The sequence below is a fragment of the Vulpes lagopus genome, chromosome 8 (assembly GCF_018345385.1).
Source record: "Vulpes lagopus strain Blue_001 chromosome 8, ASM1834538v1, whole genome shotgun sequence".
NCBI classification, from domain to species: Eukaryota; Metazoa; Chordata; class Mammalia; order Carnivora; family Canidae; genus Vulpes; species Vulpes lagopus.
The window spans coordinates 8,146,828-8,165,793 of NC_054831.1; the positions used below are offsets into that span (position 1 = coordinate 8,146,828).

Consider the following 18,966-nt stretch of genomic DNA (forward strand, 5'->3'; position numbering starts at 1 on the left):
TGAGCCCCGGTATCTGATTAGATCCCAAACCTCTGTGTCTATTATATTCCCACCAAGGGTCATGATTTAAGCTGTTGTCAGACATTTACACCGCACTGTGAATGGACCGGAACAAGATCCAGTTTGACTCAGGAGAAATTAGGGGGCCGGGCAGCCAGAGCGCTGGGGTCATCTTCCTGAAGGCCTACCAGCCTCAGGATGTCCTCAGCGTCTCCACCGTGGCTCCCTGGGGACACAGGGGGCACATCCCAGGAGCCAGTTGTGTGACCACACGTCCAGGTGACCTTTGAGACCGTCTGGCTTTATTCATGTCCTGGATTCTTTCCCTCACAGGTCGTGTTCGAGTCCGACCCCAGCCGCCCGGGGGAGGCCAGCAGACGGCTGGGATATTTATGAAGGAGTTGCTGGGATCTCACCAAGGCTCCTGCCAGCCAGCAGCTCGGGTTGTGGACGTGTGTGGGGGTGAGAGGAGTCTCCCAGGGCGTGGTGCCCAGGCCGGACGGTGTTTACTTTCCTCAGAGACCCGCCCTGGCTGCACCTGCTGACTTCAGTGTAGTTTCTCCCGGATTTGGGTACATGCCAAATCTCTCAAAGACTGTCTTTTCTTTTCCCAAATTGTCAGACGTTTACAAACCAGACTTTAGCTCATCTGTGGGTCTGAAGGAGAAACAGCAGTTGCCTTTACACCGTGGAGAAGGCCGGGGGGGGGGGGGCGGGATCCCGATGACTCTTCTGGATTTCTGGAGATGGGGCTGCTCCCACACCAAGGCAGGGGAAAGGCCGTGCCAGTCAGTGGCATCTGAGGAATCTAAGGGGAGTGGATTTACTGGGGAGAACGGGAGGGATTTTTCCATCGCGCTGCCCTGCCGCTCATCCGCAGCCACGTTCCGAAGTCTCACCGCGCAGCGATCCCATTTCAGGGACCCAGGCTCTGCTTTCCGTGTCTGTCCTCACCTATAGTACTCGTGACTAACGGCGGGGTTTCCTCTTAATGCCTCCACGGGGGAGCTGGACAGTCCCTGAGGTGGACATTCCCAAGAGGCGGGTAGAGCCTTGCTCTCCACAGCTTTCTCCCGAGCAGCGCCGAGGGCGCGCACATCACCAGAGTCTGGATGTGGCCTCTGGGCCAGTCACGCAATCGCAGAGCTCTAACGTGCCCGGTCTCGAGCCACTGCCAAGAACTTGCAAAATGAAGCCAGGACCCCAGCCGGTGACGAGTTTATGGGGAACTTGGGGATAACCTGGGACTTGCCTGCTCTGACCTTCTGTTTGCCTCCTCTGCTCGCTCTCTTAGGAGTGAGGAGGCCGATGCTTATCCTCTGTGTAGGTCCAGCTGGACCCCAGAAACGTCTTCACTAAGGGCATAGCCAGGGCAGATGGAGTGCCTGGGGGATACTGCGTGATTTTACCCCCCCCCCCCCCCCCCCACGTACTATCTATATTGATTACTGGGCAGCCCCAGTCGCTCAGCGGTTTAGCGCCGCCTTCAGTCCAGGGCCTGATCCTGGAGTCCCAGGATCGAGTCCCATGTCAGACTCCCTACATGGAGCCTGCTTCTCTGTGTCTCTGCCTCTCTCTCTCTCTCTCTGTGTGTGTCTCTCATGAATAAATAAATAAATAAAAATTAAAAAAAATTGATTACTTTTATTTCAACAGTCATATTTTAGGAGAGGTCAGATCTTGCTCCTAGCTTGGGTGACATTTGCTGGCTCTGTAGGCAAAGTTCTCACCTTTGTCCTAAGGCATGAGCTCTGGTGTCACCCCTCCGCAAGGGGCCAGCACAGTCCTCCCCGGCAGGGTCCAGTCATTTTGCCAGGGACACCACTGTGGGTATAGTCTAAAGGCGGGGGTGGGGGCAGGGGGTGTCACACTGGTCAACGCTATGAGGTTTTAAAGAAAACACGTGTGCAGAAGATTAGGAACGGCCATATGTCCCAAGCTATATACGGGACTATATCATATTCTTACCAGATTTCAAAAGAGGACAAAAATATCAAATTTGTTGCTCGGGAATATGGCTGGAGAATGAGTCTCCCTTGCTATTCTAAATCCCTTCAGTTTTCCCCCAACTGGACGGAGACGAGCGAGGGTTTCCAGCGAGGCCAGGGCCCCCGCCCCTTCGCACGGGCTCCCGAGACGAGGGGCCCGCGGCCTGGGCTCGCCCCGTCCACTCGGCTGCGGTCCCCTGTGCGAGGGGCAGGGACGGAGGCGCGGGGACAGGGGCCTGCGTCGCGGGGGCCGCGCTGGGCCTGCTCCCGGGCCTCGCCTCGGTTCCTGAAGCCACTTGGCGGCTCGCAGACCACGTCTCTCCACATCTGTCACCTGCAGCCGCCGGCGGGCCGAGACGGGGAAGCTGGCGGGTCCTCGGGCCACGGGATGGGGACACTGGCGACGAAGCCACCCTCACTTTCTGTGCGACTGGCTGCCTGGAGAAGAAAAAGCCAGAGCGCGCTGCCAGCCCCGCGGCGGCGCCCGCACAGAGTCCCCTCTGTCCCACACAAGCTCTTCTTTCAATTGGCTCCTGCGAACAGAACACAGAGGACCTTCCCTCCCGGGTCCCCTGCCCCGGGTCGGGGCACGGCTCACGTGGCCGTGCTCTTTCCTCACAGGAAGCAGGCCGCTCGGCGCGGGGCCCTCCGTGAGCTTTGCTGGCAACAGCTTTGTTGTTTGTCGAGGCCACAGGACACGAGGCTGCTGCAGGCTGAGCTCTCTCCGCGCGGGCGCGGGGGGCGCGGGGGGCGCAGGGCCGCCCCCCCCCTCGGCCAGGCCTTCCCGGGGTTAGCCGGGCTTTCCTGTGGGCCCGGCTGAGGAAGCTGCTAGACCTGCGCTGCTGGGGGGACACGGGGCTGGGGCTCCGCACCCGGCAGATGGGCCCTGGAGGTGCCGGGGCCCGGGGCGCCTTCCAGCCTCGGCCCATTAGCCACATGCCAGCCCCGGGGCCTTGGCTGGCCGGAGCGCCCAGGGCTCGGGCAGGAAGCGAGGGGGCAGGAGTCGCAGAAACGCATACATCCTGGTAGGGGACGGGTTTTCTGTTGCTTGACATCCTTTTGTCCTGCTTCCCTTTATTTTTCATTTATTTATTTTTAAAGATCTTATTTTTTAAGCAATCTCTGCTCCCAACATGGGGCTCCCCCTACAGCCTTGAGATCAAGAGTCACGGGCTCTGCTGACTTTGCCAGCCAGGTGTCCCTCCCTTAGTTTTAGTTAAGGCGCCTTAGAAAGGTCCAGGCTCAGCTGGGGAGGGGAGGGGCGTGGCCAACTGGCCAAGCCTAGCAGGGGATTGAGGGAGGAAGTGGTCTTTACAGTAACCACAATGTCAGGAGGGGGGCACCTTGGGCCCACCCCAGCCTCGGTCCCTCTAGTGGCACCCCCTCTAAGGCATGTGCTTCTGCTTGATTTCCAGGCTGCCTGCGTCGCTGCCTCCCACCAGGAACCAGGGCCAGGTTTCAGGGCCCACCACACAAGTCCCACAGAAGTGGGGGGATCTTAACTCAGAGCACTGCCTGGCTAGTCTGTCTGCCAGGTTGTGCCTGAGCCTCTGAGGCCCATGGCAGTTGCACAGATAGAAAGATTAGTGAAGAACTGGTCTCTAGGGCAGAAGGGGACACCGGCCACGGCTCTGGTCCTGCAGGGAGGGGACGCGGCCTTTTCCCTATTTCCCTGCAGCCCGCTGGGCGCAGAGAGCACGATGCTCTTCCCTCTGGTCTGACTTACTCTGTGGGCCCCTCGTGGAGGACATCATGGAGCTGGGGCGGCTGGCCTGCTGGGGGCCACAGGAAGAGAGCTGAGGGGTCAGGGCTGATGCCCTGGCCTTGGGAAGGTTCAGGTCCAGGATCTCCGGGGTGCTGGGGGTCCGGGCCTTGCAGGTGAAGGCCGATGTAAATTCCCTGGAACAAGACGTGCAACCTAGGGTCACAGCTACTGCATGGTTAGGAGTCGCAGGAGGAAGGAAAGAATTTCCCTCTGAGCGCAAAGGTGCCTGGCAGGCCCTGTCCTTCCTGGGCTTGGGTGGGGCTGGGGTAGAGCCCGGTGCCTGGAGGCATGCATCCCTGCCCCCTCGGAGCTCACACTCCAGGGGAGGAGGAAGAGAATTAAAAAAGAAATAAATGCTAAGGAGGAGCTGAAGCGAAGGGAGACAGGGAGCTTGGGGGAATATTGAAGTGTTAGGATGGCCCAGGGAGGTGTGGCTGGCAGAGGAATGGTCCCCCATTCTGTCCACATCCTACTCCCTGGCACCTTTTATTTTTGTAAAAGATTTTATTTATTTATTTGAGAGAGAGTGAGTGAGCAAGAGAGAGAGAGAGAGAGAGAGCGAGCATGACTAGGTGGAGGGCAGAGGGAGAAGCAGGCTCTCCACTGAGCAGGGAGCCCGACGCGGGGATTGATCCCGGGACCCTGGGACTCCAGCCCGGTGAGAGCTGTGTGGGACTTCTAACCTACAGGACCGTAAGGTTCTAACACATCTGTCGTGTTCGGGTCACTCCATGTGTGGTAATCGGTTGCAGCAGCGAGAGGACACTAGTTTTAAGTGCAGTGGCCAGGGAAGGCCCAGAGAGTCTGGCAGGCATCACAATCCCATTTCTCAGATGTAGAAACTAAGGCCCCAAGTTTGTGAACTTTGCCACGGTCACACACATGACAAACAGGTTGTGAGGCCAAGATTTGAGCCCAGGGGAATCTTACAGCCAGACATCCTCCAGATGCCATCTGGACCACAGCCCCAGGGAGCTCACAGAGAGGTGGTGGAGGAGTCCCGGAGCCAGCACCCTCAGCTCGGGGCTGTTGGACAAGAAGTCCTGGGAGTGGGGGGCACCTGAGTGGCTCAGTTGAGTTTCTGCCTTCTGCTCAGGGCGTGATCCCGGAGTACTGGGATGGAGTCCTGCATCGGGCTCCCCGCAGGCAGCCTGCTTCTCCCTCTGCCTATGACTCTGCCTCTCTCTCCGTGTCTCTCATGAATAAATAAATAAACTCTTAAAAAAAAATCCTGGGAGGGGGCCCCTGGCTCTGTGACCTCCCAGCCACCCTGCTGGGTTTGGGGATCCCCCTGTAAACCACCCAGCCCTTTGCTGTCTGGCTATCATAGAGCTGTGTACACGTACACACCTTGCTCCTACCTTGACTTCTGGGGTCCTTGCTACCTGTGTACCCATTTTCCTGACCATAACTCTGAAGACCAGAGTCCCAGGCTGTCATCATCACTGAATGAGCTAACGTACAGATCAGCTCAGCTACCTGCCTGGCACATGCTCTGTACGTGGCAGATCTGTCTTCCCTTTCCTGAGTGGGTGTCTTAGCCTGTGGGCTTCACATGGTCGGTGCACAGCAAACACTGTGTGAGCCTGGAGAGTGAGGCTCCCCTCGATGAACAATGGGGAGAGTGTGCATGTACGTGTGCACACGGGGGTGGGAGCATAGGCAGGGAGGGGTTGGGGAGGCCAGGGGGGTATGCTCCCTGGAAGGGCCCAGACCCTCCGTCCTGCCCTGCTGCTCTTTAGCTGGTGATTGAATGTAAGCAAGTTTGCTGACAATGGAGGAACCTCAGTTTCCCCACCTGTAAAATATCTACAGGACAGCTGTGATGATTCTGCAGGGAGGCTGTGCCCTGAGGCCAACTGTGGGCCCCATAAACGGGGGTTCTGGTTCTGGGGAGTGGGACTTGGGAGGAAACTAGAATTTATTTGATTCACTTCTATATTCCCATAGGCCCCTCTTTCTTTTTCTTTCTTTTTTTACAGTGAGAATACTTTAATCTTTAGAAAAATAAAAAACACCGGAAAAATTTTCAAATTCAAATTTAGGAGAAGACTGACATAAAAACTACCCATACTTTAGGCAAGAAATCTTTGATGGATTGCTTGATTATTGTTATAGCGTTGATTATTTTTAAATTGTGGTAAAATAGATATAAAAATGACCATCTGTGATATATATATCTATATATATATGTATATATACACACACACACACAATGGAATACCACTTAGCATCAAAAAATGAAGTCTTGCCATTTGCAATGACGTGGATGGAACTAGAGGGTATTATGCTAAGTGAAATAAGTTAGAGGAAGACAATTATCATATGATTTCACTCATATGTGGAATTTATGAGACAAAACAGAGGAACCTAGGGGAAGGGAGGGAGAAGTAAAACAAGAGAAAATCAGAGATGGAGACAAACCACAAGAGACTCTTAACCATAGAAATGAACTGAGGGTCACTGGAGGGGAGGTGGGTGGGGGGATGGGATTACTGGGGGATGGACATAAAGGAGGGCACGCGATGCCATGAGCACTGGGTGTTATATAAGACTGATGAACCACTGACCTCTACCTCTGAAACTAATAATACATTGTATGTTAATTAATTGAATTTAAATTTTAAAAAGTAATTCCAAGAGAAAAAAAATTATCATCTTGACCATTTAAAATGTAGCCCTACCACATTTTAAAAAGGCACAACCAAGAGAAATTAGTGCAAACTACTCGGAGAACACTGGCAGCTCTTCCTGGGTTACCCGGGGATGTCCATCACGCGGTCGCAGGACAGGGAGGCCAGGATGGCAGGCCAGCTTTGCTGCAGGGGACCTTAAAGCCCAGGCAGCAAGATGAGGTTTCAGGGATGGGGGACCCTGAGGTGAGTTGGCGAGGAGTGAAGGGAGAAAAGGTCTGGGTCCCAGGGCCAGGAATCTGTAATCCCCCAACCCCAGTGCAACCAGAAAAGGGCCCCGTCCTTTGGGAGAGCAATTTGTTAATGGGTATGGAAACTCTTAGGTGTGCGTTCATTTTATGTATCAACTTTGCTGGATGCCTAAATATTTGGTCAAATATTATTCTGGATATTTCTGTGGTGTTTTTTTTGGATGAGATTAACACTTAAATAGGTGGATTTTGAGCAAAGTAGATTGCCCTCTATAGCCTGGGTGGGCCTCGTCCAGTCAGTTGAAGGCACAAGCAGACAAAGACTGATCTCTGAGCAGGAAGGAACTGTGCCAGCAGATGGCCTTTGGACTCCAACCGCAACTCTCCCCTGGGGCTCTGGCCTGCTGGGCTACCCTGTAGGGGTACCCTCGCCCAGCCTCTGCAATCACGTGAGCCAAATCCTTAAAATAACCCCTCCTGCCCATCCCCACCTCCCCTCCCGTTGGTTCTCTTTCTCTGGAGAACCCTAACAGGCCTTACACTAGCCTCCTCTTTGCCCCAGGGCACGAGGGCAAAGGGCACTTATTTGCCCCCAGTAGTATGGTTGCTGGTGAGAAGAGCATCCTCAGACAAGGGGGCCCCTCCGGCCCCTCCTCCAGCACTGGAGAAGGCCGCCCTTGGCAGGGCACCAAAGAGCCATCGCTTGGCTTGGCCGGGCCCCAACCACACTGGGCGCTGCTGCGGGAGGTGGTGGTGTTGACTGAGGATGCTGGCCGCTGTCACTGACCTCTGCGGGGGGGATGGCTTCAAGGCCCTGTGGGGGAGGGACACCGTGGGAGGCAGAGGTGGAGGCTCAGCACGGCCTCCGGGACCCTCGAGTGGGGAGCCCAGCAGTCTGAGCAGCGGGGAGCCGGGGCCAAGAAATGGTGATGAGGCCAGATTAGGGCAGGGCAGGAGAAGCGCGTGGGCAGGAGAGTCAGGACGCAGCGACCTGTGACTGCGGGAGCGTAAACCGCCACGGGCAGCGTGGTGCCGAGCCCTGGGCAAACTTCACTCTACGCGGAGAGTGGGGGGTGGCCCGCGAGATGGACAATTATCCATTCCCGGGGCCTGCCCACGGAGGTGATCCGGGCTCATCAATGGGAGCATTGTGCGGGAGGGAAGAGCCAGCAAAGGCTCCTGGCGATATTTAATCTTTGCTCGCGTCTGGAATGCTGCTGAGTCGTAATCTCACAGCGGCGCCTTCCCGGGGCGGAGGACCCCGTGTCGCTGTGGGCATGAAGGTCCGATCCCCCTCAGCGGTCTCCGCTCCTCAGGGCCCGCCACGGGCTCTCGGGCACCGCCACGGAGGTTGCACCTGCGCCCTAACAGCGCAGAGGGGGCGAGGCGTGGGGTGACCACACACGGGACGCAAGCAAATGCACAGATTGTCAACCGTGCACGCGAGTGTGTGTGTGTGTGTGCGTGTGCTCGTGCGCACAGGGACACGCAGGGCTCCTGGCCTCATTCCCCTGACGTCCTTGTTCTTAGTGTCTAGTTACTTTGAGCTGGAGGCACCTATGTGTCATCAGGCGCTGCCACGTGTCCCTTGGGGACAGATGTGAGGGGGATAAAGCGCCCGTGGAGACGGATGTAAACGCTCTCTCTTCTTCACTTTCTAAAAGCCATGAGACTTGCCAAAGAGTCATACCCTGTCTGCGGCGGGACAGGCGCTGCGACACTGCTTCCGATCTGATCTGGCCTGGGCCCGGCGGGTGTGCGCAGGGGCAAGGCGCTGACCCCAGGAGCCCACTCCCCGGGGTCCTTGGCCCGGGGGGCACCGTCCAGCAGATGCGCCGGCGGGTTAACGGTGTGCTCCCCCCGCCCCCCCACTCCCGCTCCCAAAGCCAAGGACTCTAAGGAGCAGAGAGAAAAGAGAACAGGAACACTTGGGGGTGCGGGGGGGACTTCGGGGTCTGAAGCTTTTTCTCGTGGCTTCCGGGGAGGCAGCTGCACGGCCAGGCGGCGGCTGGAAGCGGGTGCAGCTGCGCTGGGGCCTCGCTATCTTTGAGGCACCTCCTAGCTGGGGTCAAGCGATGAGAGTATCGCTGGGTCTACCGTTTCCCCAGACCCGCCGCTCCAGAGCCTTCCATGGGAAGCCGGCAGTCAGGCGGCGCCCACCCGGCAGTCTTCTGGGGCAGGGGGCTGTCCTCTAGGGACGGAGACAGAGGGAGAGGGAGAGAGAGGAGCTGGGGCGAGCCGAGGGACGAATGTTCCCCAGGCCTGAGTCATCGCGGAGCCGCTGTCTCTCCCCTTCTCCCGGCTCATCCACCAGCGACTTCGAGAGCCTGCGCGGGGCCAGGGAGGGACACGGACACCGCCGGCCGAGCCGCTGGCCCTGGTCCCTCAGGACAGTGGGAGCCGGGCCCAGACCCAGGGACCCCGGTGCTCTGCGCCCCCATGCAACGGGCCCTTGGGGTCGGGGGCGGGGGAAGGGGTGCTTGGCTGAGACGTGAAGCGCAGCCCGGGGGCAGGGGGACAGTGTCACTGGCAGCGGTCACACAGCCAGTGGGGGAGCCAAGAGCCGGGGGGGAGGGGGGGAACCAACTGTCTACTTCTCCCTCTTTTCTTCCTCCTCTTCCTCAAACAGAACCCCCCCCAGCCCTCGCCCCTGCTTCTCCCAGACTTAAGAGATGAATGCACATGACTGACATTAAGGCGACAGTCCCCTGAACTTAACCCCAAGGGGGCATTTGTGCCCTACAGGAGCTTGGGGGGGAGTCCCTGGCTCGCCCCACTTGGCGTAACCGGGGGGATGTTCCTAAGGAGAGCCAGTGGGGTCCCCTGCCTACTATGAACACACTTATCCTGGGGAGAGATGATTGTTCCTGGTGGCAAGCCTCAGAAATGAATTCTGCCTTCCCGGGAAGGAAGAAGGAACGGTCCCAGCCCTGGAGGGCCGGTGTGGCCTGGCTGAGACGTGCGCTGTGCCTGGGCCCGGCCCGGGGAGCAGCACCCCAGGATCCCAGGGCCCAGCCCTCTCATGTCGTGTCCCTGCTTCAGGAGGGTCCCGAGAGCGGGTGATCCCCTGGCCCCTGGACCAGCTTGTGGGCCTCGGGCACTTCTGACCCGGGCCACACCTTCAGCCAGGAGGGGGAGGTGGGTCCCTGGGTCCCCAGCGGGCCAGGGGCTCAGCCGGAGGAGACCAGAAGCTCGGCCTCCCCACCCCAGTCCAGCCCCAAGTCCTCGGCTCGACCCCACACAGTGCCGCTGCCCCTGGGAGCCCCAACTGTCTTTTTACCCCGTGCCTGCCACAATCTCTGCCTAGTGGTGCAGGTGAGGAAGGTGGCGGGGTGCTGCCCAGTGGGGGTGGGGGGGCTGCAGCACCCTCTCAGCCTTGCTGCTCGCGCTGTGGGAGCCGGCTCTGCTAGGCCTTCGGCCCATGGGGCTCAGCAGGAACTCCCGTTTCTGTGGCTTCCACCTGTGGGAGGGCAGCCCGGCCTGGCCAGGGGAGGGGGGGCCATGGGCTGGATCCTCTGCTCCCTCTGCACCATGAGGGGTAACGTCTGTAGGGAGGCAGAGGCTTCAGGTCTCAGGGGTCTGAATGTAGCCCCCCTCCCGCCCCAGCTCTGCAAGACCCTGTTGCTCAAAGAGCTCCTGAGGGGGCCAAGGTCAGCCATCCCCACGGCTGGGGTTCCGGCCTGCTCACCGCAGACACGTTGGTGGCAATACTTCCCAAGTCTATAGAAAATTCTATATACAGGTGGAGACACAGGGGGCCTGAGCAGTCACCATAGCAAAATCCCTCCAGTTCAGCGACTCCAAGGGTGTGGTCACGTTAAACACGGCTCTAGGCCAGTGTGGGAGCCCAGGAGGCTGGCTTCTCCGTCTTGAAGTGACTCAGGCTGCAGGGCCCTGTGTGGCCAGGAGGAGCGGCGGCAGTGGCAGCCAGGGTGCCCCGCCATCGGGTCGGGGCTGAGACCAGGGCTAGGCTCCTCTCCCGGAGCAGACTTCCTGGGATCTGAAAGAAGGGGCCTAGACACCCAGAGTTTCTAAAGGACCCCGAGTGACCTATGGGAGGCCCGTCTGTATGCATTTGGTGCAGAGGAAGAGAAAGGACCTTTCTTTCTGTGCAGGATCCAGTTTCTATTTCAGGAAGGTGACATCTGAGCCAAGCCGTTCCACTCATCTCATTCTCCATCCTTCTGCCCTCCATCCCACCTTGTCCAAAAGCAAACAGCTAAGACAGGAGACAGGAGCAGCTAAGACTGCTCACAGGTCACTCCAAACCACCCAGGCTCACAAACGTGCTCAACTCGCAGTTCTCGAAATGAGTCCCCTGGATACGTTTAGAAGTTTCTTCTCCTTCCGGTCTGACAACTGAGGGTTCCCAGGTGGCAGGTCCCTCCCCTTGGGCTCTGAGGTTAACAAGTGCCATGGCCACATTCCCCCGGGGATCTCGTGGGCTGCTTCAGGCCCAGGTGACACGCTCCTCTGCTATCACAGTCAGAGGCTGGACCGAGAGGGGCCCTCCCAGGACACCTCCCCATCCCTACCTGCCGGGCTCTCCACTGCCTGGGGCCTGGCTGGGGACCCCCGCAGAGAGCAGGCGAGCTTCTCCCTGATGTCCTGCTGGCCACCATTCTCCTGGCTTGATGTCCGCGGTGGCTGGGGAGGAGAGACAGTTCAGTCACCTCTGGCTCCGGAACCTCTCTGAGGATGCTCCTTACTGAGCTGGGCCAGAAAGCCAAGGAGAGCACAAGCCCAGGGTCACCCCCAACAGCCCCCTGGAGCCTTTGGATGAGGACCTGTTTACGTGAGCAGCCCGAGAACGTTCCAGGTGGCTGCTTGGTGTACTTAGAACCCGCGGCCGCAGCGTGAGCACTCTGGCCAGAACACACGCAGCACAGAGAAGCACAGACCTTCAGTCCTGTTGCTTCTGGCCTCCCCCTGCCTCTCAAGGAAAAGCCAGCAAATGTGGAATTGTCTCCCTGGGCCACTGCCTGGCACCACTGATCAGGAGCACGAGGCATACTGAAACTACTAGTTGTTCATCTGAAATTCAAATTCAGTTGGGTGTCCTGTATTTTTTAAAGAAAAAAAATTTTAAAGTTCTATTTATTTAAGTCATTTCTATGTCCAACGTGGGGCTCGAACTCACAACCCTGAGATCAAGACCTGAGCTGAGATCAAGAGTTGGATGCTTAACCGACTGAGCCACCCAGGTGCCCCTGAGTGTCCTGTATTTTTACTTGTCAAATCCAGCAACCCCAGAGGTGGGGCTCTCTCCCCACTGAGCTGCCCCAGACCCTTCAGACCTGAATCTGTCAATCCACCCACGGGGGTAGCGCTGCCCTAGCTCCCAACCAGCAGTACTTGTGCGGACATCGTGGTCAAGGCCCAGGACACCTGCGTCATCCCGAGGACCTTCAAAGAGAAGTGACAGTTCCAATGACACTGCCAGCGAGCTCTCCTGACAGCCTATTCTGTGCTTCAAATGACATGACCCCCTCCTTCTCTGACCCCACTTCTCTTCCTGTTCTACAGCCAAGAGGTCCATGCCACCGTCAAAGCAATCCTGTGACAGAGTCAGGATCTGCTGCTTTATTAAGCCAAGCTCCTTCCAGCTCTTTTTTTCTTTAAGATTTTATTTATTTATTCCTGAGAGACACAGAGAGAGAGGCAGAGACACAGGCAGAGGGAGAAACAGGCTCCATGCAGGGAGCCCAACATGGGACTTGATCCCAGGACCCCAGGATCACACCCTGGGTCAAAGGCAGACGCCCAATCACCCAGCCACCCAGGCGCCCCTCCTTCCAGCAACATTTAAAAACCTCCCTGGTGCCTTTGCAACGTGCCCTCTGCTTTATCTTAAATATAAACGTTCTTCTTTGCCCGTGTCTTCAAACCCACAGCGAGGGCTGCAGCTTTGACTTCCTCTGACTTCTTTTGACCCAAACAGGGAATCTGTTTCTGGCATGGAACCCAACGGACGCCTTTATTTATGGTCCACACCAGATGGTCTCCATGTGGTGCTGGGACTAGACCTGAAAATTCAGTCTCCTCTGACCCGTTCTCCGGTGGACGACTGGCCTACTTGTCTGTGCTCTCTGCTCAACAGGCTTCTCGTAAGGCCCAGGAGATAGAATGTAGGTGCATGATGCAAATAACAGTTGTGTGCTGGGCTACACACAGAGAAAGCCCCATTCCAGTGAATGGTGCCCAGGGGAAGGCAATCCTTCCAGATCAGGAGCTTCCTCGGGGGTGGGAGGTGGGGGGGGTGGAGGGACAGGTCGGGGGTGGTGGGAAAGCCCCCTGGCCGGAGGGGAGGAACTCTGCTGTGCTCTCCTGAGACCCTTTGAGGCTTTCTGGTCCTGTCACCAAGTAGCAGCCCCCTCCCCATGCCCCTTCCCACTTCCTCCGCTGAACGTCACAGTGCAGGTTTTCTGAGCTCCCACCACAGAAAGACAGGCCCACTGAAAGCTGAGAACAGTGCACACTCCAGGTGCTCCCTGAGCCCAAGGACTATTTCCTTGCTTGTGGATCCGTTTCTTTTTTTAAAAAAATTTTATTTATTTACTCAAGAGACACGGAGAGAGAGGCAGAGACACAGGCAGAGGGAGAAGCAGGCTCCATGCAGGGAGCCCGATGCGGGATTTGATCCCGGGACCCCAGGATCATGACCTGAGTCGAAAGCAGACGCCTAACCTCTGAGCCACCCAGGTGCCCCTGTGGATCCATTTCTGACAGGACCAGGCATTTGCACTCCAGGCCACTGACAAAGTACATGACTTTGACGTCCGAGATAGCCCTGGTTTGATGGGGGAATGGGAATAACTTTCCTTAGGCCCGTGTCTTACAAAATTCTAAGGCACATTCTTGGCTTTTTCCTTTGGGAACTATTTCCTTTTGGCTCTGTGGGGCCCAGGCCCTCTGCTTAAGAAGAATGTACCATCTGGGCCTGCGGTCAACTGATCAAGCAGTTGGAGGATCCCAGCTTCCTCACCACAAGATTTCACCTTTGCTCTTGACCGAATGCGGAGGTGTGAAGAGCTTTCTGAGCAAAGACGCTGGGGCTGCAGTGGTGGGTTCCCACTGGGTCTGTAGTGGGCATGAGTTCCTGGCATGAGTGAGGCCAGGAGGCCAGACTCAGCCGAAAATCACACATGAGGGGCCTCAGAGAAGTAGCTTTGTGAGGCCGGCCTGGGATGGGGGCCAGGTGGGCAGGAGCACAGAGGCAGGAGAGGGGGCTGCAGAAGCAGGACTGTACGGACAGAGGGGTCCAGAGGAAGTAAGGTCAGGCTTCTGGAAGGGAAGGAATAACACAGAAGACCATGAGGCCAGGTGCCTGGGTGGCTCAGTTGGTTAAGTATCTGCCTTCGACTCAGGTCAGGATCCCAGGAGCCCCACATTGGGCTCCCTGCTCAGCAGGGAGCTTGCTTCTCCCTCTTCCTCTGCTGCTCCCCCCTTCTTGTATGTGCTCTCTGTCAAGTAAATAAATAAAATCTTTAAAAAAAAAAAAAAAGACAAGGAGACTGACTACCTGGCCCACCACTGTCCTCTTCCTCTCGGGCCCTCTTATACCTGCCAAGCCCAGATGCAGCCTCAGAACTAGCCTCAACACTGGTTATGTGCATTCTGAGCACATAAGCCCAAGCCTACTTGCTATCCATCCTCACGCAGGGGCTGGGTCAGAAGAGGGATTGATGGTGGCGATGAGACCAGCTGGGGGAGCTGACACTGGTCTAGGGACATGGGTCCTGGGGTGGCTGCAGCTGGGCAAGCCTAAAAGAGGGTAGAAGGAAGAACAGAATCTTTACCAGGAATGTTCCCTACTGTCTCCCTGAGTGATGAGGGGGAGCCACTAACCCAGAGGGTTGGCTTCTCCAATAGGAGGCCCTTAGTCAAGGATTACAAGGGAGAAGTAGGAGTGCTGCCCTGAGGCTGAGAGCAGGCTGGGCAGGGCAGGGCAGGGGAGAGTCGTTCCTATGGCTGGTTTCTGGCCTGTGGAGTGAGAGCAGTTAGTTCTGGAGCCCAATGAGGCAGATGGGGAGTTGATGGGTGAGGTGGGGGTCCTGGGCTCCAGGCAGGCCTAAGCTGAGAGGGCAGGTCAGAGGAGGGGACATGTGGAACATGGTCTCAGTGTTGAGGGCTAAGGGGGTACACCTGGCAGTATGGCCCAGGCCAAGCAGCTGCCCTGGCTCCAGGGACTGCATTTAGGGACTCCTACTGCTCACCCACCCTGGGTCCCCTGGTGGCTGCCCGCTGTTGTCATGCGAGGAGCCAGGATTTGCCAGGGCCTTGACTTTGTTCTCAAAAATCACAGGGACATCAACATCTCTAGGAATATCAGCTGCATGCAGCTACTCCATCAATAGCAACCTCAAATGCCTCCATCCTAGAGGTGACACATGCTAAATCTTTCCAAACTAGAGGAGGACCGTACTGATAACCAGCACAAGACAGAGGGCCACCCTGGTGGGCACTTTGGCCAAGCAAGGTTGTTCCTGATAAATAAATTACCCTACATGCCACGTTTTGGAAGTCCAGGCCTCTAGAGCTTGAAATAATTTTTAACTCTATGGCATTAGGTCAAATTGGCAAAACTGGTCAGACCACCTACAACCTCCACCCTGGCAGCAAAATATCTCTGGACAAATGCTGGTGCTAATCACCGTTTAGTGAAGGCATATTCATGTTTACAGCTCCAATAACACATGTAAAATAACACACGATCCCAGCTGGCAGGACCCCTAAAGCTGTGCATCACCAGGAGACCCTCCCCCAGACTCTCAAACAACCTGGCTTTCCTCTGGCTCCGTGACCAGCCTACTGCTTTGAAACCGGGGCTTGGAAACATTGGCATCCAATTGTGAACAGATTATAAAAGTTCTCAGATGTTTCTCATACTGGAATCTGACCTGCTCCTCTGTTGTTTTTCTTCTCTGAATGGATATTACAGTCTTATCTGGCTTGCTCATATCCTTTTAATTTCCTCTTGCAAATTAAAAAAAAGAAAACAACTTTGGACATTTCTGATTCAAAGCATATATTTTTTTTTTCTGGCATCTAAAAAATCCTTTTCTCCCTCGTCCGTCTCCAGTGAACCCGACTAGATGTTTCCGAATGCCTTGGCTCTGGTGGCCCTTTCTGCTTCTATCGGCACATTTCTGGCTCAGACCAGCCTTCGAACAGGTGGTCGACTGCCTCGGCACCAGAATTTGGGGCGCCAAAGTCTTGGTCACAAATTTACATCCTTCTGAGACGACTACTTTGAAATTGCCCAATAAACGCAGATTTCTGCCAGGAGAAATCTTGCCCGACTGGCTTGTGGACGTGAGTGGTGCACGCAGTGCTCCGGGAGGAGCCTTAGAGGAGAAGCCTGTGCTCAGGTGCGGCCCTGTGGCTGCAGGCCTGTGCGCCTCTGTGACGCAGGGCCGTGGTGGGGCTCAGGGGTGAGGCCGAGGCCTTTCTGGGGCTCTCATGCTGCGGCTTCCTTAGATTCTAGGCATCACCAGCCCCAGGGCCTCTGGCCCCCGTGAGGCCAGCCTTCTTACCTGAACAGGAGGCGCAAGGCTCTGAGGTGCTGGGCTCCCCGCCCTTGTACCCGGGAGGGTGGGTGCTCGTCAGCGACGGGACGCTGCCCTTCCTGGCATGTTGGGCCATCTGGGGAGAGATGGGGTGGTCTTCCAGGCTGGAGGAAAAAACCCAAAACAGCAATAAATGCAGATGGCCAGGAGGTATTTGCTGACAACCACGTAGCATCACAAATACGGGAAGTGGAAGTACCTGAAATTCTTTTGTTAAGCTGGTATTTGCAGATATTAAACCTTTTTAAGGGTGTTGGCAGAAACTAGAACGTACTCTGTTAGCTGCTACAGATTCACAGTGATGCATGGCTTCGCAGCCTTCTAACACACGGTGATGTCTTCTGGGCCTCGGGGGACAGGGAGGCATGACATTTCAACCAAACATTAAATTTAAGGGACCCATCTCCTGGCCTTCCCCTCAGAGGGTGAAGCAGATTAACGGAGGGGTGAATGCAGTCGTGCCATCAGGGCGGTGGCAAGAGCCGGGCGGGTGCGGGCCGAGGAGGGGCTGGTGGGCCCCAATGGCCCAGCAGACTCGCACTGGGCACCCCAAGGTGTCAGAGCCCCGGGCAGGCGCCGGACACAGGGGCTCCGGGCAGCAAGGCACCGGGAGGAGGCCGGATGGAGGCGGTTCAGGCCGGACGACAGGCCCCGAGGAAGGGTCTCCAGGCGGCCCGGCAACACAGCACTTGCTTCCCTTCGCCAAGGAGACCCGCCGCCTGCCCAGCAAGGGCTTGGTGGGACACGCCACGCGAGGATGTGGCGCTCGCGGGGGCCTGTGAGATGGCTGTTCTTGAGGGTCGGGCCCAGGGGCAAAGACAGAGACACTGAGCCTCCCTGAAGGGCCGGGAAGGCTGTGTGTGTGTGTGTGGGGGGGGGGGCATCCGGCTAGTCCTGAACCCTGAACTAGGCCTGCCTGGGCCAAAGAGGGAGAGTTTTCCAACAGAGGTAACAGCAAGGCAGATGGAGAGGCAAAGGGGAAAAAAAAGGTATATACTTATGCTGCATGCATCACAGAAAGATTTAAGGCGTCACAAAAATTGTGGACTGGAAGGGAAGGGGACAGGGTGTCCAGGGGAGCTTCGAGACTTGAGGTGGTGGTGGGGGGCGGTCCACTGAGAAGGACCTTGTCAGCCAGGGTTTGATTAGATTTGACCCCTAAGGGAAATAGCTGCAGAAATGACATTCCGTGAGGATGTGCTAGAAACATCCTTCTAGGGTGGTGGAAGGTGGACTGTGGCAGGGGGACCGTGGGGAGAAGAGATGGCTTGGGGGGCAGAGGGCAGGCCCGGGGTGGGGAGAGCAGAGGGAGGAGGGGGCTCGGCCACGAGGTGGGATTCTGGCTCTGGCCTTGGGGGGTGTCAATGCCACTTCCCGAGGCCGGGGGCTCGGGAGACACTGGTGCTCACCTAGGAAGCGCTGACACGGGGTGCTGCGGGGAGCCCCTCATGCTTGGGGCTGAGATTTGGGTGTCTGCAGTGTGTAGGGAAGCCCGAGGACATGCAGGATGGGGGGGGACAAGAGATGGGGGCATTTGAGAAGGAAGAGGGGCGTGTTGGGGACCAAGCCCACATGGCAGCAGGACGTGGGGGCGGGGTGACCAGGAGGGTGGTTAGCAGGGGCAACTGCAAGACGCTGAGGATGCTCTAGGGTTGGAAACTGCGAGGTCATGGGTGACCCAAAGTCATGGCTGGACCATGGGGGCCGCGGAGGATGGGGCCGGGGCCGGGCAGCTGGGGAGACGGCCTGGGGATCTGGGGGCCTGTCAGGAGGCCGGGGAAAGGAGAGCAGTGGAGTCGGGGTGGGTGGTGGTGGCAAAGGTGGAGCACGACAGGGTAAAGGGGTGTTAAATGATGGTGCCAAGTGCGGCCAGTGAGTGCAGGGGAGGGATCCGGAAGCAACAGAGGGGTGAGGCTGGGAGGGATGCGGAGGAAACAGGCCGAGGGAGGGCTGGGGTGACAGAGGGCACAACCCAGAGTTGTGCAGGGTGACTGTCATTTTATTTTCAACCTTTCTTTTCTTGATTAAAAAAAACCAGTGTTTATCATGAAAAAGTAGGAAAATACAGACTATAAAGAATGTCCTGCCCTCCCAATGCCTAGATACGACGACCATCATTAACATCTGATATCTTTTTACTTTTGAAAAATGCAAATATATACTTTAAAAAATAAACTTGGGGGCAGCCCAGGTGGCTTAGCGGTTTAGCATCTGCCTTCAGCCCAGGGTGTGATCCCGGGGTCCCAGGATCGAGTCCCATGTCGGGCTCCCTCTATGGAGCCTGCTTCTCCCTCTGCCTGTGTCTCTGCCTCTCTCTCTCTCTCTCTCTGAGATTTATTCATCTCTCATGAATAAATAAATAAAATCTTTAAAAAATAAATAAATAAACTTGGGATCACTGTGAGTGGCCAGCAGGCTAGATCTATCCTGTTTTATAATTTGCCTTTTCACTTAATATATAGAGGCTCTCCCCTAGTCTTATATATATTCTAAAACATCACTTTCAGTTCTGTTTTGTGTGAATGTATAATTATGTCAACAGTCTCCTACTTTGGGCATTTAGATTCTTTCTTTTTTTAAATGAATAACTTTTTCTTTATTTTTTGAGAGAGGGGCAGAGGGAGAGAGAGAGAGAAAGAGAATGTAAAGCAGACTCCTTGCTAAGTGCAGAGCCTGACACAGGGCTCGATCTCACGACCCTGAGATCATGACCTACACTGAAATCAAGAGTAAGATGCTTAACCAACTGAGTCACCCAGG

The 18,966-nt window shown here is 56.5% G+C and overlaps 1 protein-coding gene across 2 annotated transcripts in view; it reads right to left on the reverse strand.

Annotated features, from left to right (window-relative positions):
* Nucleotides 1-1,629: 1,629 nt before the first annotated feature.
* Nucleotides 1,630-18,966, reverse strand: part of ARMC9 (armadillo repeat containing 9) — a 151,194-nt gene continuing 133,857 nt past the window's right edge. The window contains exons 22-25 of one of the 2 annotated variants that reach the window (XM_041767945.1): nt 16,174-16,310; nt 11,173-11,284; nt 3,715-3,887; nt 2,261-2,426 (exon numbers count right to left, since the gene is read on the reverse strand). In XM_041767945.1, the coding sequence (XP_041623879.1) occupies nt 2,404-2,426; nt 3,715-3,887; nt 11,173-11,284; nt 16,174-16,310 (445 nt within the window). In that variant the 3' untranslated portion in view covers nt 2,261-2,403. Of the gene's footprint in view, nt 2,427-3,714; nt 3,888-11,172; nt 11,285-16,173; nt 16,311-18,966 lie in introns of both variants that reach the window. The other variant, XM_041767944.1, reaches the window with a different exon arrangement.